This window comes from Dermochelys coriacea, chromosome 17, assembly GCF_009764565.3.
Source record: "Dermochelys coriacea isolate rDerCor1 chromosome 17, rDerCor1.pri.v4, whole genome shotgun sequence".
Classification (NCBI taxonomy): domain Eukaryota; kingdom Metazoa; phylum Chordata; order Testudines; family Dermochelyidae; genus Dermochelys; species Dermochelys coriacea.
Window position 1 is genome coordinate 22459697 of NC_050084.1, and position 24921 is coordinate 22484617.

Here is a 24921-nt window from a genome sequence, read left to right on the forward strand (position 1 = left end):
CAGTCTCCCCTTTAACCAATTCCTTATCCACCTTTTGATGTTCATATTGATCCCCATCTTCTCCAACAAAGCCCATTGCCAACTGTGTCAACATCTATTCAGGGGACACCATCATAGGGCCTAATCACATCAGCCACACTATCACAGGCTCGTTCACCTGCACATCAACCAATGTGATATATGCCATCATGTGCCAGCAATGCCCCTTTGCCATGTACATTGGTCAAATTGGACAGTCTCTAAGTAAAAGAATAAATGGACACAAATCAGACGTCAAGAATGATAACATTCAAAAACCAGTCGGAGAACACTTCAATCTCTCTGGTCACTCGATTACAGACCTAAAATGCATCCGATGAAGTGAGTTGTAGCTCACGAAAGCTTATGCTCAAATAAATTTGTTAGTCTCTAAGGTGCCACAAGTCCTCCTTTTTCTTTTTGCGAATACAGACTAACATGGCTGCTGCTCTGAAACCTGTTTCCATACAATTGCTCTGGAGGGGAGATATCTGTGTTGCAGCTGCTATACACTTCACTTGAGTAGGTAGGGCAGGGTGTTGATAGGCTAGACTGGGAGTGCTGAAATATCTTGACATCAATAAAATATTGTACAATAGAGTTCACTGCAATCAGGTTCTGGTTCCTTTAAGATGTGTGTGTTGACTTCCCCTGCTTTTCCACTTACAACTTACTGCACTCTGCAAACACTAACTAATTTGCGGGGAGATTTGAAAGCGAATTTTATGCTGTCTTGGAGATAATAAATCAATAGTGTTGGAGAAATAAACTTTGTTTGCCTACAGAATAAGAACACCACAAGCAGTGGCAGTACAGTCTTCCCTACCAACGTGCTTGGTCATGTTTTCATGAGACCAACTCTAGTGTCCCCATCTCATTCTGTTCTTAGTCTTCTTGGGAAAGTACCAACAGAGGAGCTATTAGTGCCAGTTATGTTGCAAACACTTGTGGGAACTATGCAGTGAGGGCCTCGGAGCTACAGCAGGGGTCACCAACTCACTTTAGGTAGGCATCAGAACATCTGTTGGATCAAACTAACCAGTTTCATTCTGGTCAGCCCAGGTTAATTCCAGGCCAAGTCTGCAATGGAAGAGGTGAAAGCATACCTCTTCGCTGTCCTGTATATGTCAGGACATTCCGCTCTTCAGCTCTCTGGCATGACAACATCTTGCCTTGGTTGAAGTGCTTGCAGTGTGGCAGACTGCTCACTGAGCTCTGGTATTGCCTGGCCCTTTTGCAATCCTTTAGTTCTTTGCTCTGCCCGTGAATTAAACTAGAGAAAATACAGAACAGAGGAAGTGAAATGGACCTGGTGTTATGAGAGGCCAGGAGCACTATTTCTGTGCCCTTAGAGAGAAGGCAGAAGAAAAGAGAAATAAGGGATGGAAAATGATGTCCCCATTGAGGCATGGGCTTGTCTGTTCCTTTCTCCATTTGTGGAAAATTGCATTACCAGTGTGGGTGAAAGGCTCTATTTCTCAGACCTCAGTTTTGTGCTGTTAATCTGTTTTTTGTAAATTGTAATCAAGTTGTAAGTAGCAGCCTGCCTTACAGAGGACAGTGGATGTTGATGAGGGACTATGAAATATGATGTTCAGCATCTTAATCTGTCAATTACATATTTAAATCCCAAGGCACGAAGTGCATTACAAACACATCTAAACAAGCAGTAATTATAAAATGATTCTGGATTACTAGATAGTTAGCCTATTAGATTCAGGACTAGATTTTGGATCCCGTCTTACAGCTTCTGTACTGTACTAGGATGCCCAAGAAGTAATTGATTCTGGGTAGCTTCACATAAAATCTTACGTACAGTTTAGACCATCTAAATTTTTGTCAAGACTCTGGATGATAGATATAGGGTCTCATTCTGACCAATATAAGGCGTGTGTGGTTCTCTTGACTTCTATGGGCTAATTCTAATCTTTTTCTTAAGTGTGAGTTGAGAAAAATAAAATCCATCAGATTAAAATATTTCTAAACCACAGACCACTAACAAGGTGCTCTAGAGAGTCTAGAGGCCAGGTTGAATTCAGGTTTTTCGTCTTCTCCCCCTTTTGTCTTTGGGTGCTGCAGCATGTGCAATTTAAAAAGCATACACCCTGGAGCTTGAGCACAGTGGAGGAGCTGGCTAAGGAAATGTCAGCTTGGAGTTTCTGCTGCTTTGAGGTGATGTCAGAAGTTAAAATTAGCTTTTTTTTTTTTTTGTACTTTACTACTCTAAAAAGAAAGTTTAATATAAAATAGAAGAAAACAGTTTTCAGGCTGAACTGTGAGATAACTGGCTAAACCTGTTTAGCTTTGTCAGATTGGCACACCTCTAAGGCTCCTTGATGTGATCTGGGAAAAACTACAAAAGATGGAGTATAATCCAAAACAATCCATACCAGCTGAAGGAGAATTTCTCGATTTAGAACAGGGGTCTCAAACTCAAATGACCACAAGGGCCCCATGAGGATTAGTACGTTGGCCCGAGGGCCGTACCACTGACCACCCCCCGCTACCCCTGCCCCCACTCCACCCCTTCCATGAGGCCCCGCCTCTGCCAACCCCTTCCCTGAAATCCCCACCCCAACTCTGCCCCCTCCCTGCCCGCAGCCAGTGGCAGCTTCAGGGGAGGTATCTGGAGGAGCGGCCAGGGCAACACACAGACCCCTGTGCCGCCCCCACCCCCCCAGGTCCCGGCCGCTTCCCAGAGCGGTGCGGGGGCAGGGCAGGCAGGCAAGCAGAGAGGGAGCCTGCCCTGTCCCCAGTGCACGCCGGGCTGGAGCCATTCTAGGTTAATGGCAGGGGGGCCACGGGGATCTGGTGGGCCACAGAAAATAACCCCGCGGGCCACATGTTTGAGACCCCTGATTTAGAAGATCAGGGTTGGAAGAGACCTCGGGAGGTCATCTAGTCCAACCCCCTGCTCAAAGCAGGGGACCAACCCCAACTAAATCATTCCATCATCCATCATTTGGTGGAGCTCTGTTCTCCAGCACTTCTTAAAATAAGACCTAGCTCTCAAAAGGCTTTCTACTTGCCTATTTAAGTCCTTTTTCAAAAACAGCAGAGTATGTTGATTAGTAATAATACCCAGCTCTTATATAGCTCTTTTCATCAGTAGAGCTCATTCAATAACTGGATGTCACTGGTTAACTGGTTAAGAGTATTGAAAAACCATAGCTAAAACCATAATTCAACTGTCTCAAAAGTCAAATGGTGATAGAAAATCCAAACTTGTTCTCAGTGGGGATAATGTAGGCAAGATTCCATCAAAGCATGATTTTTTGGAGGTTACAGAACCATTAGAAACGCTTCCAGATGCATTTGGTGCTTTTGAGCACAGCTTTTGTTAGCTGTGGTAGGTTCCCCATTTTGTTGGGTTGTGATGGCTTTCATGATGTGAACAGGTGTCATCTAGACTGACCTTTGCTTTGCATGAACTCTACTTGAATTTCCAAAGATAAAATGTTGGAACCTGCTATGCCACTACATGTATCCTCCCTGTTTCACCTATGTTTCCAAAACTGAAAGAATAAAGTTGTTTTTGATGGTGAGATTTGTGTCTGGAGAGTAGTGGGGTATTTCACTTGGTGTGAGTGATGGCTCAAAGACTTGGTCTCTGACACCTCCAACTCTGCAACATACTTCAGTTTGTATAGAATCAAAAATGAAGTTTTTAGTACAGTCAAAAAGGTGGTAAGTCTGTCTGTGTTGAGCCATTTACACCTGTGATCCTGTCCTGGTACAGCCCTGTTCAGAGCAGTTCTTCCCTCAGTATATATATTGGTCTAGCGGTAGAACTAGCCATCCTATAACAATGTGCTCTATTTTGCAGCTGCTACAGGGACTATATGGATAAAGAGAAGGAAATGTGCTGCAGAATGTTTGCTCCTCTCAGCTTTTCTCCTGTTGAACCAGAAATAAAGGTAACAAAGAACAGTCAAGAGTAGCATGTGGGTTGAAATGGGTGGCAACGCTAACTTCTGAACCTGTAAAATGTTGTCTACACTTTGTAGGGTGACCATATTTCCCTATGCTGAATACGGGTCGCCTGGTAAAATTAGTCGTATTCAAGCGAGTTCAATGGCAATCTCTCAGAACTATGCAGTACAAACATTGGAATTAACATCAAGTTGACTGAGCCCCTGTTAAAAAGAAATACTGCATAGTTAGATTCTTTTTATTTACCTTCTTATCTTTAAGGATCACATGGGGAGGACACACTCACTCACTCACTCCCGTATACCTCTCTCACACCGGGGATGACCAACCGACCCAGCCCTCTCTGCCTGGTTCTTGGGGAGGGGGCATGCAGGGTCACATGCTGCTTCTTCCCCTCCCCTCCCCCCCAGTTTCTGCCAAGTTCACACCAGAATGTGGCCAGTAGCAGCCTTTCAGCACTGTGCGGGAGGGATAGGAGCTGCTTCCAGCCGCAGGGGAGGAATGGCGGGGAGGGATGACCTGGCCCATGTCTTTGCAGAGCTCATCTCTTTTCCTCCTCCCGTGTGGCTGGAAGCAGCTTGTCCCTTCCTGTCTGCACAGTGTCGAAAGGCAGTTAACTCCAGGCTGCTGCTGGCCACTGACATAATCCCGGCTACAGCGTAGGCAGGAAGGGGTTAAGTCCTGAAGATGCATTGTGCACCAGGGCCCAGAGAACCTGACTGCAGAGGCTTCAGCGAACCCGGCCAGAGAGGTGTCTCAGTATGGGAGGGTGCCTAGGGGACGGAGCAGCCTCATGCTCCCTGAGGGAAGGACCGAGGATGAAGAAGGTGCTAAACCCCTGCCCCAGGGGCTGCTGTGGAACCTGCAGGTACAGGGCATGAAAAGACAGGAAATTGCTTCCCCTTCCCCTCCCCCCCACCACTCCAGAGCTTAACTGAGGGGCGGAGATGCTTCCCCATGCCAGTGCTGTGGGGGGGCTTTGGCACACGCAGGGCTTGACGACTCCTGGCTAGTGCCCCAGGCTGGAGGGTCTTGGGCTTTCTCAGGGCACCAGCCCAGCCAGGCAGTTGATGAGCTGAGCACTCTGACCAGAGGCTGGTTCTCCGCACCACGCTGGGAGCGGGACGTGCCCCGCCGAGGGAGATATGGAGGAGCAGCGGGGCTGGGTCGGGGGAGGAAGGGGCAAAGCAGGGAGAGGACAGCAAGGTTGGGAGCACGTAAAGGGCTGATGGGTGGACGGCAGAGGCGACTGGCCGCCTGGTGCCTGCCCACACTCATCAGCCAGCGCCTGCCAGAAATGAGACGAGTGGCGGGGCCCTGCTGGCTGAGAGCTGGCATGCAGCTGGGCCTGTGATAATGGACCAGCCAGGGAGCAGCTGGCCCCGCACACTGCATCTTCATTCTGCCACCAGCCTTTCACACCCACCCCCATCAGCAGCACTGGACCCCTCCCACCCCCACCACAGGTGGGTGGGCATCTGACTGGCAGGGATCCAGCCAGCAGCAGGACCCGCCAGTACTGATTGGGGGGAGACAGAAAATACAGGACAATTTGTCTGTTTAAGAAAAAGTCGGGATACCTGCAGGAGGGCTTAAATATGGGACTGTCCCTTTAAAAATGGGACATTTGGTCACCCTAACACTTTGAGCAAAGATGTGTTGTTCTTCGAGTGCTGTCCCTGTGGGTGCTCCACTCCAGGTGATGGTGCGTCCTGGCGCCGTTGATTAGAGATCTTCGGTGGCAGTGCCTGGTCGGGATGCATGCGCTCAGCTGCTGTCTCGCGGCATTGTTAGGGTCTGCCTGAGTGTGTGCATCCTGCACCCTCCCTCAGTTCCTTCTTAAATGTCCTCGGCTGAAGACGGGATTCGGGGCAGTGCTGAACCTCTTCCCTGGTCACTGAAGAAAATAAGTACAAAGACATAGACATAGTTAGAAATATTTCCCTTCCCTTAGAATAGTTACCTAATTTAAAAAAACAAACAAAAAAAAACCCTCACTTTTTTTCCTCCTTCATCTCCCATTGAAATGCCCTCCCCAGGCATTCCTAGTTGAATACTGCCAGGGTCCCCAGGATTTAAGAAATGCAACTCCTGCAAGGAGCCTATGCCGTGGTCTGATGGACGCTTACACTGTGTGAAGTGCCTCGGTGAGACACACGTCCCTGCTAAGTGCATTCATTGTACCAGCCTGAAAACCAGGGCTCGTCGTGACAGGCACTTGTAGTTAAAAATGCTCCTGATGGAGAAATTCCTACAGCCACTTATGGAGACAGGCAATAGTAAGCCCTCTCCCATACGCTCCCTGGCTAGGTCAGAACCGATTGGGAGCACGGCTTCACCGTCTCAAGCGAAGAGGCAGGAAGCCCCAATGTCACCTCACAGAGACTTTCAAAAGGGTAAAGGGTCTCATGTGAGATCTTTACCCTTGGTGCTGACAGCACCAAAGGCAGGCGCCTCCGACCGCCCCAGCACCTCAGCCACGGCTCACGCGGCGTGCAAAAGCAGGGATCCGACTTCTCGCAGCAGGAAGCTCTCCTTGGCACCGAAGACAGACCCGGTGCTGACAGTGCATTCTACCCCTGCCCCGACAAGAACGTCAGCACCGAGCCTGCCCATTGCTCCCGCAGCAGACGCGGACCCCTTGCAGGGTGCCCATAAAGGGCCCACAGCACCCGCAAAAGCAAAGCACAAGTCGCTGAGGGCTTCCGCTACACTTCGGACTCCGCAGGATCACACCCCATGGAGCAGCAGCAGTTTTTACATCAAGAGGACATCTCAGTGACCCCTGAGTCTGACTCTTCGCTCCTTGACACACGGCGCTCACTGTTTGACCAGCTGCTCTCGCCACCTGACCTGGCTACCCTCACTGTCAGCGAGACCGATATGCAGCAGCAGGCGGGGTTCTCCCCACCTGCTTCTCCTCCTCCACTTGAACCATATATACCTCAAGGCATGGCGCTTCACAAGCACCAGCCTCAGTTTCCCTACTTTGTTCCCCCATGGGTGGGACCTCACTTCTTTTACCCCATGTCTTGGCCTCAGTGGTACCCTTGGTCGGCTTCTGCTGCCACTCATCCTCATGACTCTTCCACCAGACCGCAAGCTTGTTCTGCACCTCTATCTCCAGCTCCATGTACATCTAGAGCTCCTGACCCCCACTCCCCCGAAGAGGTGGGCTATGAACCATACCCTAATTCACCGATTCTTAACTTTCCATCAGCTCCTCATGCCTCCGCCTCCACCTCCACAGAATGTGGACGATTTTAAGCAATTCCAAGAACTTTTCAAGGGGGTGGCACTCAGCCAGGACATTCCTTTAGAGGAGGTCCAGGAGACAGAACACAGGCTCCTCAAAATCCTCCAACCCTCTGCGCACTCAAAGATCGCACTGCCCATAAACGAAGCACTGCTAGAACCAATTGACACCCTCTGGCAGACCTCTGCCTCCATCCCACCAACATGCAGAAAGGCTGAACGTAAATATTATGTTCCAGCTAAGGATGTAGATTTCTTATTTTCCCATCCACAACCAAATTCTCTTGTAGTGGATGCAGCAACACACAGGACAAAACAGCCACAATATTGGCCCATCCTTCAGGACAAGGACCTCAGATGGCTTGACCTCCTGGGCCACAAGATTTATACCTCTTCTACTTTGCAATTCAAAATTGCAAATTACTCCACCCTACTTTCAAACTATGACTTGGACAACTACAACAAGCTCTTTGATTTTTATCTCCCATATCCCAGAGGACAGGAGAGCAGACTTTCAGTCCTTGTTGAGGGTCAGTTGGTGTCCAGAACAGTGCTACAAGCATCCCTGGACATGGCGGACACAGCAGCCCGCACTACGGCAACTGCGGTGGTCATGCGCAGGTTTTCCTGGCTGTCTGCCTCTTGTATCCCCCAAAAATCTGCAGACCACAGTGGAGGACCTCCCCTTTGATAAAGATAAGCTTTTTTCTAAAAAAACAACAACAAAAAAACAGTGAAGTCCATCACACTATGAAAGACTCTAGAACAACCCTGCGCACACTGGGCATCTCTCCTGGGGAAGGATGGATATAATGGTATCAACCTTATGCGAGGCGCCGCACACAACAATATCACCAGCCCCAGCCCAGACCGTATGATATAGGGAGGAATCACCTCCTAGGCGCAGACAAAATCCTGCACAACCAGCTACCTCCCATCCTTCGGGAAACAATTTTGAAGTGTTTGCGTGACCACCCCTTGACTCTGCCGCCTATTTGCCCATTTGGCCACCACCTCCAGGTTTTCCACCATGCCTAGCAACAGGTCTCACAGGACCATTGGGTCCTAGAAATAGTTCATTCAGGTTACTCCATCCCTTTCATATCTTCCACGCCCACCCTTCCCCATGCCTCTTCAGGGCCCCTCTCACGAGCACCTACTTAGCTGTAGAAGATGAGCCACTTCTACGTGAAGTGCAGTGGAGCCGGTACCAACGCAACATTGGGGGAAAAAGGTTCTACTCACTACTGTCCAACTACTTTCTGACCCAGAAGGAAGGTGGGGGATGGAGACCTATACTAGACCTATGCCGACTGAACAAATTTGTACGTGTACAGAAATTCAAGATGGTCACATTGGGCACAATCATACCCACACTGGAACAAAGGGACTGGTTCACAGCCCTCGACCTACAAGATGCCTATTTTCACATATCCATTCATCCAGCACAGAGATGCTTCCTGCGATTCACACTCTGACACGACCATTTCCAATATAGAGTACTCCCATTCTCCACAGCACCGAGAGTATTCTCCAAGACCCTAGCCATAGTCGTGGCCCACCTCCGCAAACATGGGATCATACTTTACCCCTACCTAGACGATTGCTTCATCAAAGGTGGCTCATACGACGAGACATTAAAAGCGACCCGTTTTACCATCTCCTTCTTCCACAGTCTAGGTCTGCAAATAAACTTCCAAAAATCCACCCTGACACCCACACAGCAGAACAAATTCATCAGAGCTCACCTGGACTCAATTCGAACTAGAGCCTCGCTCCCACACAACAGATTCCTCACTGTTACACATTTCATACGCACTCTCTCCGTTTGCCCCAGGATACAGCCAAGAACCTGCCTACAGCTTCTTGGTCACATGGCAGCCACCACCTTCGTGGTCAAGTATGCCAGGCTGCACATGAGATGTCTTCAGGGTTGGCTCAACTCCGACTACAGACCCAACAGACACAGCTTCTGCATGACGGTAACTCCTCCAGCGAGCGTATTGGCCTCCCTACATTGGTGGACAAAACCAGAGAACCGATGCAGGGGCGTTCCCTTCCATCAACACTCCCCAGTGCTCATGCTTACCATGGACGCTTCCCTAATAGGTTGGGGAGCGCACCTGGGAAACACCGGACACAGGGCCGCTGGTCCCTGTCGGAGACATGTCTGCATATAAATCTCCTAGAGCTCAGAGCAGTCAGACACACCTGCCTTCACTTTCTCTCCATCATAAAGAACAAATCCATTTGGATCCTGACGGACGATATAGCATGTATGTTTTACATCAGCAGGAAAGGGGGAGCACTACTGCACTCCCTATGCACAGAAGCCATCTGGTTATGGAATCGGTGCATACAACATCACATAGAAATCACCACTTCCTTCCTGTCCGGGTGTCACAACACTACCGTCAACACACTCAGCAGACACTTTTCCGAGGAATACGAATGGGAATTGCATCCCACGATACTATGACAACTCTTCTCCCACTGGGGCACCCCGTCGATAGACCTCTTTGCCACAACCCAGAACCGCAAATGCCATCTATTTTGCTCCAGAGCGGGACTCAGGACCACATACCTAGGAGATGCATTCCTCATCCCGTGGAACAACTCCCTCATGTATGCATTTCCACCGATCCCACTGATACACAGGGTTCTACACAAGATCAGAGGGGACAAGATCAGGGTCATACTTATTGCCCTGGCTTGGCCCAGACAGACATGGTATTCTTACCTGCTGCAGATGTCCATCCTTCCTCCAGGGACTCTCCCCAGCAGACCAGATCTGCTCTCTCTCAGGACAACGGCTAGCTTCTTCATCCGCAGCTCCAGAAACTCCATCTGACGGCGTGGTTCCTTCATGGTTTCAAATCCACGAACTAACCTGTTCTGCGCAGGTCCAGTATGTCCTCCTGCACAGTAGAAGAGACTCCACTCATAAGACTTGCCTGCAAAAGTGGAAATGCTTCTCTGTGTGGTGCTCCCATAGACGCTTGAAGCCCCACGCCGTGGCTCTCCCTGACATCCTAGACTACCTTTTGAAATTAAAACAGGACGGGCTCTTGCTCAGCTGCATCAGAGTACACCTTGCGGTTCTCACCACCTTCCATGATTTGCTGGACAGATATTCACTTTTTGCCTACCCCACAATAAAACGCTTCCTCACAGGCCTGCAAAATCTCTACCCTGAGATTCATCCACCAGCAGCCGCCTGGACTCTCAACCTAGTCCTCCGAGGTCTTATGAAACCTCCCTCCAAGCCCTTAGCTACCTCATCCCTGCTCCACAATTCTATGAAAGTAGCTTTCTTGGTTGCCATAATGTCAGCGAGAAGAATAGGGGAAATAAGCGTCCTGATGGCCTACCCTCCCTACACGACCTTCTCTAAAGACAAGGTTACCTTGCAACGCCACCCTACATTTCTCCCCAAAGTGGTGTCTACCTTCCACCTTAACCAGCCAATATACTTACCTGCATCCTATCCCAAACTTCATAGGACTCCACAGGAAGCGGCATTACATACCCTTGACGTCAGACTGGCAATCTCATTTTATCTAGACAGGACTGAGCCATTTCGTAAATCCCTTTGGCTATTTGTCTCCACTTTGGAGAGAGTGAAGGGTGCGGCTATCTCTAAGCAACGACTCTCCAAGTGGATCTCTGACTGCATCAGATCCTGTTACCAGATTCAGAATGCTCAACCACCCCAGGGCATTAGAACTCATTCTACTTGGGCGATGTCAACATCAGTTGCATTCTTCCATAACGTACCTATTACTGATATCTGCAAGGTGGCCATGTGGACATCTGACCACGCTTTCGCCAAACATTATGCTATCGCACAGGATACTACGGCAGACATCATAGTAGATCACACAGTACTGTCTACAGTGGTCACTGCAGCAACTCCAAAATCCCACCAACCATAGTACTTCACATTCACCTGGAGTGGAGTACCCACAGGGACAGCACTTAAAGAAAAGAGAAGGTTACTCACCTTGCAGTAACTGAGGTTGTTTGAGATGTGTGTCCCTATGGGTGCTCCACTACCCACCCTCCTTCCCTCTACTTTGGAGTACTACTCTCTTATCTCTACGGTAGAGAAGAAACCTGAGGAGGGTGCGGGACATGCAGACCCTAACGATGCCACAAGACAGCAGCTGAGCGCGTGCATCCCAACTAGGCACTGCTACTGAAGATCTCCGATCAATGGCACTGGGCCGCACTGTCACCTGGAGTGGAGCACCCACAGGGGGACACATCTTGAAGAACCTCACTTACTGCAAGGTGAGTAACCTTCTGCTCTCAGAGGAGAGTTATCAGGTGGGCAGTCTAGCAGCAGATCAGTGGGTTAGGAAATCGCTAAACTGGCAACAAGAACACCTTCAGCGACTCATTCTTCCCCTCACAACCCCCACGTCTCCTGCCTGATCACCACAGCAACGGCAAGTTCCAGAGAAAGCTATGTGTGGCCTGCCTTATAAGAGAAAATTGCTTCAGAGGGTCAATCTGGAGTTCTGCTTCATGGTATTGAGATGTTGGGTAATCTTAATATGCATTTTAAGCAGGACTGCAGGCCTCCAGAGAAGGCCACATGTCTTATCACAGTGGCTGAGGACAGAATGCAGGAGTACATTGGCAGGGACATGGCTTCAGAATATTGGGCTTGGCTCTCCCTAAACTGTGGCGCATTAATAATGCGTGCTTTAGCTAAAGTGGAATTTGGGTGGCTTTCAGAATTCTGAAATTGGCCTTTAGCTGTATAGGTGAGAAATTCTGCTCTTTGAGTTGGATGTGTATCCCAATTGCAATATTTGAACTGGCGCTAAGAACTTGGAATTGGGTGGGGTATGTGTGTGTTTGGTTTTGTTTTTTTGTTGTTTTGTTTTGATACCACTAAATCTTTGTTGTGAGCAAATCCATAAACTACTTCCAATCACATGTGCTTCTACTCTAAGGCCATGGAAAGATTGGCCTGCAGGAAATAAAGGGGTATATCAGTCAAGTGACTATATCAAGGTCATAAAAACAAAAACCTTCATATATGATCTGATATTGGTTGAGATACCCTTACCTGCGTATCTCCAAAATGTGGCTGGAGGACTCTGCCAGCCCTATGCTCTCACCTCAGATATACTCTAAGGCTGGTAAATAAGGCACGTCTCCAGGGTTTGCATCCGAGGCCATGCAAGAGAACCACACTCTTAAATCAAAATCCTTCTTAGTGTATGTGCTGGAGTACCATTCCCAAATGACAACAATCTTGATAGGCACATCTCCTAACTACCAACTCCCATCTGAAACTGAAGGAGCTTAAGTCAGACTCGACAGTGGAGTCCACTGCGCTCAAAATAACTAGCTCCACCCTTGTAAAGCCGGATGAATCGGCTGGCCAATAATCTCAACTTCCCAGGAGCAATCATGGCTTACATCCAGGCTAGTAGAGTCTGAGAGTCAAACACTGGATCTAGTCTGCAGTGAGTAGAGATGTAGCAGTCACCTTCTTATCCTAATCCATAAATCAACTCCAGGTTCAATTTAGAAACTTCTCCAGCCCCACTCCCAATCTTGTCTATTAGCAACTAAATAAAAAGACCTGTCCACAAAGACTGATGGACCTCATACACTTCCAAAACTGCACATCAGGGAAGCCATCCTCCCTCAGGATCAATGGCCCTGTTCCATTTCACTGCCTGCACAGGTCACAATAGTTCTCTGATCAATTCTGCTGAGGCTGAAGTGTCAGTATGGAGACCTTCTATGCAGGTAGTGAATGCTACAGATCTCCTTCTCTGTGATCATAGCATCTGCCAGACCCCAACCAGAGGAACTGTTCTGACTTATATGCCTAATAAACCCAGACTGCCTACTGATAAGCACAGCAGCTCTCTTCTCTTGCTGACAGAACTGTGAGAATCTGATAACTTTTGGGTCCTGAGAGAAACATTGGAGCAGAAAGCAGCATTCCAACATCTGCTTTGAGAACTGAGCTTAGTTCCACACATGGGACTGACAAGTCCATGCCACTGTTGTGGTGGTTAGGGGGCATCTCAGGCCCAGCAAGGCAAAAGATGTTGATTAAAAAACCTGGCATGCTTCTATAACATTTAAGCAATTAAGTGTGGTCTGGAGTTTTGTGTCTGCACTGGCATTATTCGCATTGTAATCATCCTAAATCTTCTCAACCCCTTATTAAACACACAGAAAAAGGAAAACAGTTAAATGCTTTAAAACATAAAGAATAAAGGCATTTATTTTAACTCTTTCCTTATTCACTTTTCCTGTACAGAATCTCTTTAGGGGGGAAAGTCACTGCTTGACGGTCTCTTTAAATGATTTGATCTGTTTTTTTCGGGGGGTTGAAGAAAGTTATTTTAAATGTTGTTGCTGTTGAAGTCCAATCCTGTTTCTATTAAGACCAACACAGGGAGAAAGAAAGGTGGTTCTTTGAGTGATTGCTCATGTGTATTCCACAATAGGTGTGCGTACTCACCACGTGCACTGGTGCTGGAAGCTTTTCCCCTAGCAGTACCCGTAGGGTGGGAGCGTCCCCCGCGACCCCTGGAGTGGTGCCTGCCTGGCGCAGTTTAAGGGGAGCTGCGCGCTCCTCCCATCCTCAGTTCCTTCTTGCCGCCAGTGAAGGTGCGTCGGAACTACTCTGCTCCAGCTTTACTGTAGCTCGATCCCCAGTACTGTTAATTCGTTGAGTGTTAGTACCTGTAGTTAGTTAGATGTTTAGTTAGTCAGTGAGCCTGGGCCCACCCTGGGGTTTAAGTCATGCAGCTCTTGTAGGTGTTCTATGCCAAGAAGTGACCCACACGCAGACTGTTTGTGCTGTTTGGGAGAAACCCATATCAGCAAAAGGTGCAAGATTTGCAAGTCATTTAAACCTCAGACCAAAAAAGAAAGGGATATTAGGTTCTGGGCCATCCTGATGGAGTCAGCGCTGACCCTGACTCCAGCACGCTGCTCCGAACCGGTACCGCAACGTCAGTATGCGGCAACCTTCCGGTGCCATTGACCAGTCGGCATCACTCCACATTCACGGGACACGTCAAGAGGGCCAGGAAGACTCCCTCTTCACAGTGGCACCAAGGGAAATCTGGGAGAGAGGCTAGACCCATGTCGGACAGTCCTCGCTCCCCACCAGGCCCCAGGCCTCCGACTCACGTTTGAGCAGAGTATCCTGGATGCCGTCCACTCCTGAAGCCCTCCAGGTGGCCCGGCCTGTTGGTAAACAGCACCAAATCCATGTTAAACTCTATGCGTTGGACCAGGACTATCGGGACACTCCTGGACGCAGCGTTGGCCACAGCCTCTCTCCCGCCAAACAGATTCAAGACCTTTGAAAGGTCTCATGGACTCGGTTTCAAAGTTCTCGGTGACAATAGCCAGGGTTTGCCTGCAGCTCTTGGCTCACATGTCGGCATGCATGTACATGGTCCATCATGCCAGACTCAGGATGAGGCCCCTCCAACTCTGGTTGGCCTTGAAGTTCTCCCAGGCCACAGACAGGATGCACAAGATCCTCACTGTGCCTGACTCTGTGATCACCTCCCTACAGTGATGGTCTGCCTCAAACAACATGCTCCAAGGGGTCTCATTCAGGTACAGGGCCCTGTCGTTGGAGCTGGTGTCCGATGCGTTGGACCTGGGTTGGGGGGGCCCATGTCGGGAACTTTCAGACCCAAGGCCTGTGGCTAGCCCAAGACCTGACCCTACATATAAACATCAAGGAACTCTGGGCGGTGTGGCTGGCGTGTATGGCCTTCTGCTCGCACCTGAAGGGCAATGTAGTCAGGGTTCTCGCGGACAACACAGCCTCGATGTTTGATATCAACAGGTAGGGTAGGGCCTGATCCTCTGCCACGAAGCCCTCAGGCTGTGGGACTTCTGTATAGCCCACAACATCCACCTGAAGGCCTTCCACCTACCGGGCATCCAGAACAAGAGAGCGGATTGCTTGAGCAGGGACTTTTCCTCACAACACTAGTGGTCCCTTCACCCGGAAGTGGCCCACCAGCTCTTCCGAAGGTGGGGAACTCCCCAGCTGAACCTATTCGCAACTTGGCAGAACCAGCGATGTCCCCGGTTCTGCTCCGGGGGGGGGGGTCTGGGGTGGGACGCTATCTCTGATGCCTTTATCCTGTCCTGGTCAGGCTGGCTTCTCTGCGCCTTCTACCTGTTCCCTCTAATCAGCAGGGTCCTAGAGAAGATAAAGATGGACAAGGCCCGGGTCTTTAGCTGGCTTTCCAGGCCTTTCTGCCTGACGCAAAGGGGAGAGTGATCCAGGTGCTACCATGTGTTACGTCAGTTTGCTCGTTCTAATGGCCACTGTTAGAAATTTCCATCCATCAGTGTGTCCGTCACCATGTTTTCCATGTTGGTGGTGGTCTGGGTAAGAAGAACGTCGCAGTGGATTGATCCCAAGTGAGGATTGCTGTGTGAAAACGCCATATTTAAGAATTCTTTATTCTGTATGCCTCTGTGCAGAGAGAACTCAAAGATCTATTTGCAGTGGAGTGTCAACACTTCTTTTACACAGTGGAAAGGAAAAGAGTGGGTTTTTTGGTTTTTGTTTTTCTGACAGGTGGCTTTTTACTGGACTGTAGCAAGGGGGTTCTTTTGTGCAATTCAACACTCTACTTCCCAAAGTATCCAGGAAGATAAAACACCGAGTCCAGCATTGTGGAGGGCTCCCTACAGGGCAGGTTAGTGCAGGTACTGGGAGCCCATCTAGCCTTGGCAAAAGCATCAGTAGTTCAAATCCCCACACTTCCCCATCATCTTTCATAGAAACAGGGTCAGATCTTCCATCTGGAGACACAGGGTGGTTGTCTGGACCATGGAACCATAGCAGACTGTGACTGACTCTTTGTGACTTTTTCCTAACAACAATAATATTGCTGTACTTCCAAAATATCCACAAGACAAACATATGTAGCAAAAGTGGCAGGGTCCCATGGCACCTTATAGACTAACAGACATATTGGAGCATAAGCTTTCGTGGGTGAATACCCACTTCGTCGGATGCATGTAGTGGAAATTTCCAGAGGCAGGTATAAATATGCAAGCAAGAATTAGGCGAGGGAAAACAAGGTTGGTTCCATCAGGGAGGATGAGGCCCTCTTCTAGCAGTTGAGGTGTGAACACCACAGGATAAGAAACTGCTTTTGTAGTTGGCGAGCCATTCACAATCTGTATTTAATCCTGATCTGATGGTGTCCAATTTGCAAATGAACTGAAGCTCAGCAGTTTCTCTTTGAAGTCTGGTCCTGAAGTTTTTTTGCTGCAGGATGGCTACTTTTTAAATCTGCTATTGTGTGTCCAGGGAGGTTGAAGTGTTCCCCTACAGGTTTTTGTATATTGCCATTCTAATATCTGATTTGTGTTCACTTATCCTTTTACGTAGGACTGTGCAGTTTGGCCGATGTACATAGCAGAGGGGCATTGCTGGCACATGATGGCGTAGATTACATTGGTGGACGTGCAGGTGAAAGAACTAGTGGTGGTGTGGCTGATCTGGTTAGGTCCTGTGATGATGTCACTGGTGTAGATATGTGGGCAGAGTTGATATTTTGATACTAGGCAGTGAAAAACTGTTACTGTGGAAGGGACCCTCCACCTCCAACATTCTCAGAATCTACAAAAATCATGATCCGTATTCTGGGTCCTAACTACATTTGGTAAGAAAACAGAATTAGCTTTTTGTAGCTTTAGTGTGCACGCTTAAGTAGTCAGTCCAAATGTTCTGTTGCACTTTGGGCCCATTGCTGTTTGTCCTTGCATGTTTGCCTCCTTTAACATATTAATTACATGTTAGTGCCACAGTGGAAAATCATGACGGGGTGTTAACACACTGGTACTGATAGCAATGCATTCAGCTACACCAAGAACCTCATTCTTTCTTCTGGTGGTGGTCAGTCTTTGATGTGGCTCCCACGAGTGACTGCAGCGTAGGTGTTGGAGGAGTTTGAAGCTGGGTGAAAAGTTTTTTTGCTGTTGTGATTGAGCTATTAATGCGTAATTTCCTGAGTAATAGAGTGGTGAGCCAGAACTCCTGTTTTCCTTCCTCAACGGCTCTTTCCTAGAAGCAGCAATAGGGGAAGGTTACCTTTCTACTTAGGTGTAAGCTTACATGCTCCTTTTTCAAATAGTCCTTCCTGAGTCTGGGTTGGAAAAATAAAAGGTCCCTGTTTCAGTGTGATTTGTTAATTCTGTGCACACTTAATGTGGCGGGGAAAGAGCAGCTCTAAAACAGCATTCTAAAAAGATCAGGAGAGGCTGAAGAGTGATGTAAACCTTTTAATTGAGAACGCCCAAGGGGAGAAATTACTACTAGTAGATTCATAGGTTCTGTGGCCAGAAGGGGCCAGTGATGTGATATCTTTTCTGATCCCCCATATAGCACAGGCCACAGAACTGCTCCATAATAATGCCTAGAGCAGGTCTCTTAGAAAAACATCCAGACTTGATTTAAAAATTGTCAGTGATGTCAAACCCACTACAACCCTTGTTCTAATGGCTGATTACTCTCCCTGTTAAATTTAGGCCTTATTTCCAGTCTGACACTGTCAATTAATGCGTTGAGCATTTTCCCCAAGGAAATTGAGAAGGGTAGAGTGTTAAACCCTAGGTGCCAGGTCATTGGTAAATATATATTGAATCATACTAGTGCAATAGGTTGCAGTGGCTGCTTTTCTTCCATTACAGTCACTGGAGCTCTTTGTCATTCATCCAGGTTTAAACTGTGAAAGTTTGAGAGCCCATAAATCCTCTAGTTCTTGTTTTGTGAAGTTCCTAGTACTAGTACCATCACTTTGCCATTCTGGACTGCTTTTTACTCTCCCTCCGCCCGACAACTTTAAACTGAACCGCACACAGGTAAATTATTAAAGCCTTTTAGATTACTCACAGTCAATTTTGCTATCACTGATGAGAAATTGGACTAATGTCTAGCTAAATTCAGCACTCAAGCCTACAATTTTACCATTTTGTTGGATTTTTCTTAAAACCTGTCTGATTCACACAGAGAACCTCTGTGTAGGTGTTCCCTGACAATAGTCATTTAACATTGACCAGTTTTTGAAGTGCTTATTTGATTTTTACCTCCATTTGTTCTTGTAACAATTTCTCTGCATTGGTCCAGGACTGTTGCATGAACCTTACCTATTGACAAGTCAAGCTAGACGTGATTAAGCAGACCCAGCCTCTCTCTAATGCTCAGTACATGCTACTTGGTATCTCCAACTCGTCAGGGAGGAATGGCCTGGATCATCATTTTTTTTTTTTTCCTATTGTGGAATATCGGTTGGCCTATCTCTAACAGCAAGCCTGTTTATGTGGTGTTGCCACAGATCAAGCTTGCAGATTACAATTCCTATCTGACAGGAAAGGATCAAAGTAGGGCATGCCTTTAGCTGCCACAAGCAGTGTCTTGCTCGGAATAGACTTTCTTTGGGGAGATTCCAGTTGGCATAAATCTCTCCTCTCTCCTGTTCCATTCCCTTCTCCCCCCTCGGATCAGACGTGTATCCCAAGGTGTGAAGAATGCTTCAGAAGTGAGCATTTCAGTTTATTTAGCATGGCCAGAGTATACAGGACCTGACTTCTGGACATGAAAAAAATACAGGCTGAACGGTGTTGCAACTGTAACCTCTGATGCAGGTAGCTCAGACATTGACAGCTGTTCATAGGAGCTGAAAACTCTCAGTACATTCTCACCTCGAGAATTCTGATAGGGTCAGCAGCTGGGATCAGCAAAATTCTGGGCACCATCTTCAATTCAGTTAGTCAACACCAAGACTCCTAGGCTCTTTAAATAGCATTTTAAAATTCTTGTTCATCCCACATGCATGTTTCAGCTCAGGCAAAGTGCAGATAAGTGTACGGAATGGAAAATAAAAGCTGTAAAACTGACTTCCTGGGACTTGCTTCTTGAATTGCAAATGGTGGCAGGATTTGCCCATCTCCAGGATTTTTTTGAGGGTTCCAGGGAAAGCGGAGAAACTGAACATGTGCGCTCGTGTCTACTGCCTCTTTCTAGCACAACCCTGAATTCCACACTGGGAGAAAGGGAGGAGACGGATGATGAAGATTTAGGAGAGCAAGAATTGTTAAGTGGGCTGTCTGTTTTCCATAGTGGGTTAACTTCTGGCAAAGAAAGACAGGGCCTGACTCTTTGACCACTAAAAATAGGTGGACTCTAATTGTTTGCCTTATCCTACTTCAGGGCACTACAAATGTACAATCAGAACTTTCACATTTTCCCCCTCCCCCACCCCCGCATCACCTACATACCTCAAGTGAGGGGATTTATTGTGTGCATATGATCAGTGCACATGCATGGTGGGTGGGTGGGTGTTTGTGGGGGTTGTGCGTAGGTGAGGGGCCATTATCTGAAAACTTGAGGTAGGAGGGGAATGCTGGGTTGCCAGAGTTCACTGTTGTATTGTGAAGCCTGGAGTGTTAGCATGGAAAGATTTCTGCTCCTTCACATGGCTGGGATGGAATTTTGTATCCATGCCTTGTCCTACAGAGCCTCGTGTAGGCAACAGGGAACTAAAGAAATCCTTGTTTCATATGCTGCTCTGTGAAGTGTGGAGCAGGCTCCCTAGAAATGTCTGTGCGCTCAGGGGGAGGATAGTTTCATTCCAGAAGGATGAGTCTCCTTGTACTAAGGTGGGCCAAAGTTGAAAGCTTGCCTCTAATATACGCTCTAATTGTCATACACCAGAGAGAAACAGGCTCAGCACTTACAGCTGTTCCAATGACAACAAGCGCTGCTGAAATTATAGCAGGAAACTGTGATTCCTAAGGTCAGACGGCTAGATTTTAGGAACAGCTTCCAGATTGCTAGGCCTGCTCTTAATTGGTGAGACTTGGCTGCATGCTGGGATTGAGTCGCCAGGTAGAAATGACTATAACTGGGCTTAGAACCAGCAGCTGCTGCCAATTAAACTGACCTAATGAGCTCAAAGACTTGTGAATAAACTGAGAAGTATGAGCATAATACAGTCAAAACTCCTGACTTGGGATAACTCCAGGCTTCGAGTAAACAGTGACTTGCTGCTCCCCTCCCCCCCCCCCCCATTTGTAGCTGAGGTATAGACTTTAAAAATGCCTCATGCCAATGCTATGTGGATTCATGGTACAGAGCTGAACATCTAAGACACTACTAAGTTCACATGCATTTGTGCATGTTCCTTCAGCAGGTGCAAAATACCCTATCTGCGGGGGTTTCCCAGGTAAAGAAGGAAGTTGTGTGAAGTAGCTGAGTGCTGCTATAAATAACAAGAAGGCTTCAGGCGTAACTTAACTAGACACCACCCCTGCTGGGAAAAGCCTCCATAAGGAGAAGAAGGAAAAAAGATTTATTAGGGTTGTTTTGCAACTCTTGTCTCTTCAGATCCCAGCCCTTCCTTCTGGTTTGCAGGACAGTGCTGTAGCTATGGCAATGCCTGTGATGGGCTAGAGACGTCACAGATCTTCAAGGCAGGCCAATCCTTCTCCTGAGGCATTCTCAGTGTACAAACAAATGGACAGACAGAAATTAGAGGAAGAACACCACCAAAGTAGGGGGTTTTTTAGATAAGTGAACTAGAGTCTTGAAGAATGAGGATGAGGCAGGGACCTTGTGGATCAGTTCAGGGCGAGAACATGCTTAGAGGGCCATGTGCAAGAAGGCATAGAGGAGATGGTGTTAACAAGGACGTGAATAAGAGCATTAGGCATTAGCGTGTACTCCAGTAACATTACTGCTCTGTGTAAGTTTTGGTGTTTTGCTCTAATGGAATGTGATAACTTTGTTGCCCGAAAAAACAAATAAACAAGTTTGTTACGCTGATTCACATCAATATTTGTGCAAGGAGATGAGTCCCCACAGAGTGGTACAAATGATGGAGCTGTAGCACCAGAGAAATTCAAATACAATGTGCTGGTGAAAGGTCCAAGCCCTCTTCATCTTCCTTCCTCCCTCCCCTCTCTCCCTCTAAAAGGGGGCTGTGATAAGGAGGAGTTTCTGCGATTCCTATCAGGATACTGTCCCTGGACCATGCTCAGGGGTGCCAACTTTAATATAGACCTCTAGCTAGTAGGGGCCTGAAACAGAGTCACAGAACTATGCTGTTTGGAAGGGACCTTGAGACTTCTTCATGTCCAACCCCTTGTGCTGAGGCAGGATCAAGTGAACCTAGACCAGATCTGACAGCTATTTGTCCAATCTGTTCTTAAAATCTCCCGTGATAGGGATTCCACAACCTCCCTTGGAAGCCTATTTCAGAGCTCAACTACCCTTAGAGTTAGAAAGTTTTTGCTAATATCAAACCTAAGTCTCCCTTGCCACAGTTTAAGCCCATTACTTCTTGTTCTACCTTCAGTGGACATGGAGAATAATTGATCACTGTCCTCTTTATAACAGCCCTTAATATATTTGAAGACTGTTATCAGGTCCCCACCTCTGTCTTCTTTTCCCAAGACTAGACGTGTCCGGTTTTTTTAATCCTCCCTCATAGGTCAGGTTCTCTAAACCTTTATCACTTTTGTTGCTCACCTCTGGACTCTTTCCAATTTATTCACATCTTTCCTAAAGCACATAGGCCAGAATTGGACACAGGATTCCAGCTGAGGCCTCCCCAGTGCCAAGTAGAGCAGGACAACTACCTCCTGTGTCATACATGGGACACTCCTGTTTATACACCCCAGAACATTTAGTCTTTTTTGCCTGTGTATTAATTACATTTTTGGCTCATCTTCAATGTGTCATCCACGATGATCCCCAGATCCTTTTCAGCAGAACTACCACCTAGCCAGTTAATTCCCCATTTTATAATTGTGCATTTGAATTTTCCTTCCTAAGACTAGTACTTTGCACTTGTCTTTATTGAATTTCATCTAGTTCATTTCAGACTAATTCTCCAATTTGTCAAGGTCATTTTGAATTCTGATCCTGTCCTCCAGAGTGCTTGCAACCCCACCCAGCTTGGCATCATCTGCAAATATTAGCAGCACACTCTCCATCCATTATCCAAGTCATTAATGAAAGCATTCACTAGTACAGCCCTAGGACTGACCCCTACTGAACTCCATTAGATAGGACCTCCCAGCTTGACAGTGAGCCATTAATAACTACTCTTTTGAGTTTGGTCTCTCAACATGAGGCCTCCCTACCCTGCACTCCTGATGGAGGTGGGAGGGGGTCTCTGCTACACTTCTCCCCCACCCTCCTGCTTGGCTGCTGCGAAGGGCTCTCTCTTACCCTGCTCTGATCTCAACCTCTGTTTTAGGGGAGATGGTGGGGGGACTCCATAAACAGAACCTGCTTTTGGGACTTGGAGCTCTGTCTAGTAGCACTGCTGCTGTTATGAATCATTGGGCAGTAGCGGAAAAGTTGTTTGTCTCTTCAGTTTCGCTCTGCTGGCTGCAGGCTTTGGAGTGTTCGACTTGGACTGGTTAACGTTCAGTTTTGTGTGGGGGCAGCTGACCTTACAACCGTAAGAGCTAGAAACTTAATTTTTAATGATATCTTGAGCCAATGGCAAGCATTTCTGGTCCTGCCATAAGGTACAATGTAAAATCCATGTGCAATTCCTTTCCTTCTGACTTAACTCTTCCTGATACAATACATTCTGATAATACCAAATTACATATTTTTAGCTGATGTGATTTTTAGATTGATGGTGTCACTTCACCAGAAAGAGACAAATTTGTTAAACCGCTTTCTTCCCTTTCTAATATCCTGCTCCTACTGTGTTGGAAAATATACGAGCCAGTCATGCCAGAATTGCACATTCCTGGAGTGGGGTTTGGAGTGGTGAGCATATAAAGAGTTAGTTCTTTCTCAAGGGGAACATGTTCAGATTAAACAGACCTGATCAGAAAAAAAAACAACTTTGTATGCAAACAGCAAATGGCAGCAAAAATCTAAATTGCCACCTTGAACCTTGTCTAATATATTTCCTGAGGGCCTACCCTAAAGGATAGGTCTGAAACTTAAAGCAGCTGCAGCCCTGTCAACTGTAGCTGCCTCAGGCCAGTAATTGCAGGGATCTTGCATCCCAGGCCTCCAGCTACGAGTGCCTTTTCTGTATTTAGAACGGTACCCCCTGGCCAATTAAATTACTCAGTCAGATTTAATCAATAAGAGCATTAAACCGCATGGCAATTGGACAAGCAGCTTCTAATTTTTTAGACTGAGCTATTGCACTTTCTTACCAGATACTTTGTTGCCTACTCTCAAGCATACCGGTTTTCCAGAAGCAGCTAACTTTAGATACACAGACTGAGGAGCTCAGACAGTGAAATTCAAAAGGAGTGAGAAGGAGCAAAGAGAACGCTTGCTAACTGTAGACCAGCCAGCTGTGTTCCTTTTTAAATCTGGCTGGTCTGGAGATCTGGGACATACACTTCTTGAATAGTGCAGTACACCACTGGTGTGCATACTGTTACCAAGTGTTGGTTGTACCCTGTGGAGAACTTCTCTATAGCCTGAGCGTGGAAGGTGCCATATGAACCTGAGTGTCAGCGTTGAAAAGGCTGGGAAGAGGGTGGCCAACACAGACACACACACACACACACACACACACTCTGAAAGTCTTGGGCTATGTTAGATCATCAGATTTTAAACTGAAACCCCTGTTGAAAGGGGAGGAGGCATTCTGCTTAAAACTCATGGCTCATTCTCTTTGTAAAAGTAGCTTTAGTCTTACCCTTCTGGAGAGGTGCTTTTCTGTAATTTAAAAGCTCAAGCTCATCTTATGTTTAAGGCTGCATAGTCACAAATTCCATTACTGTTTTTTATTTAACGATATGACTCTTTGACATGACTCATTGACACGATGGGATGTTTCCATGTGGATGGATGGGTGTGATGCCAAGCAGATGGACCCGTTTCAGTGAGTCGCTTGAGAGCAGCCCGTGTGGAGCCTGGATTTAATGAGAGGATTAGAGGGCAGGGACTCTCATCATTGGATTGGTGCCTTGTCAAGAAGTGTGCAGTGCTTATTTTCCAGATTCCACGTGCCTGCACATTTTTGGCAGAGCCCGAGTTCTGGTGTAAGTGATGTGTCTGTTCAGCACTGCTCTTCCCCTGCCTTAGGAGAGGCTGGCAGGGAAGCAGAGCTAGAGGAGCAACCCCTGTTCTCTCTCAGCAGCCCTGCTGCTTGGCTGCTGATCTGTCTCTGCAGGCACCAGTGTCCAGGCTGCTTAAAATAATTAAAAATATTAGTTAAATGCTGCGTGTTAAATGCAGAATAAAGGCAATTGTGATTTTTAAATGATCCGTGAAATGGCATTTTCTAACTATATAAATTCATGACTGACTTTTGTCTTCCTGAAGCCTGTGAATAACAGACTTCTCTCTGAGCTTGAAAGCGTATGTTTGTGTTGATTTTTGTGTAGTTCTTGCCAAACCGCTTTTAAAGGAAGGAGAGAAATGCTGGAGGGATGGCCTAGTTCGGGCACGTAGTTCTCCTACCTGCCGGAGCAGCAGCCCCTTGAACGAAGTCCAAGCCTTCTCATCTTCAAGGCCACAGAGTCCCCCTCCGCTTCCTCGGTGATTGTGTAGCCATTAGGTGGAAATGAAAGAGATGAACTGATCAGACACTCCTTGAAATGCCTTTAGTGTTTCAGCTTGAATATTTTTAATTAGCTCTAGTAAAGACTTTATTACTTCAAATAACCATGATCATAGAAGATTCTTAGTTTGATCCT

General features: G+C 47.3%; 1 protein-coding gene and 1 long non-coding RNA gene across 4 annotated transcripts in view; one reads left to right on the top strand and one right to left on the bottom strand.

The window, feature by feature from the left end:
• Nucleotides 1-24921, top strand: part of FKBP6 (FKBP prolyl isomerase family member 6 (inactive)) — a 50710-nt gene that overhangs the window by 19780 nt on the left and 6009 nt on the right. For both annotated transcript variants that reach the window (XM_038375774.1, XM_038375775.1), the window contains exon 8: nucleotides 3845-3935. In XM_038375774.1, the coding sequence (XP_038231702.1) occupies nucleotides 3845-3935 (91 nt within the window). The remainder of the gene's footprint in view (nucleotides 1-3844; nucleotides 3936-24921) is intronic.
• Nucleotides 5572-24100, bottom strand: LOC122456992. Of its 2 annotated transcripts, none has more exons than XR_006276245.1 (3): nucleotides 23919-23943; nucleotides 9947-10160; nucleotides 5572-5848 (listed from the first exon to the last, which is right to left on the bottom strand). It is a non-coding gene; the product is annotated as an uncharacterized LOC122456992 (long non-coding RNA). The 2 variants fall into 2 exon arrangements; XR_006276244.1 differs by having other exon boundaries at nucleotides 5575-5848; nucleotides 9947-10124; nucleotides 23919-24100.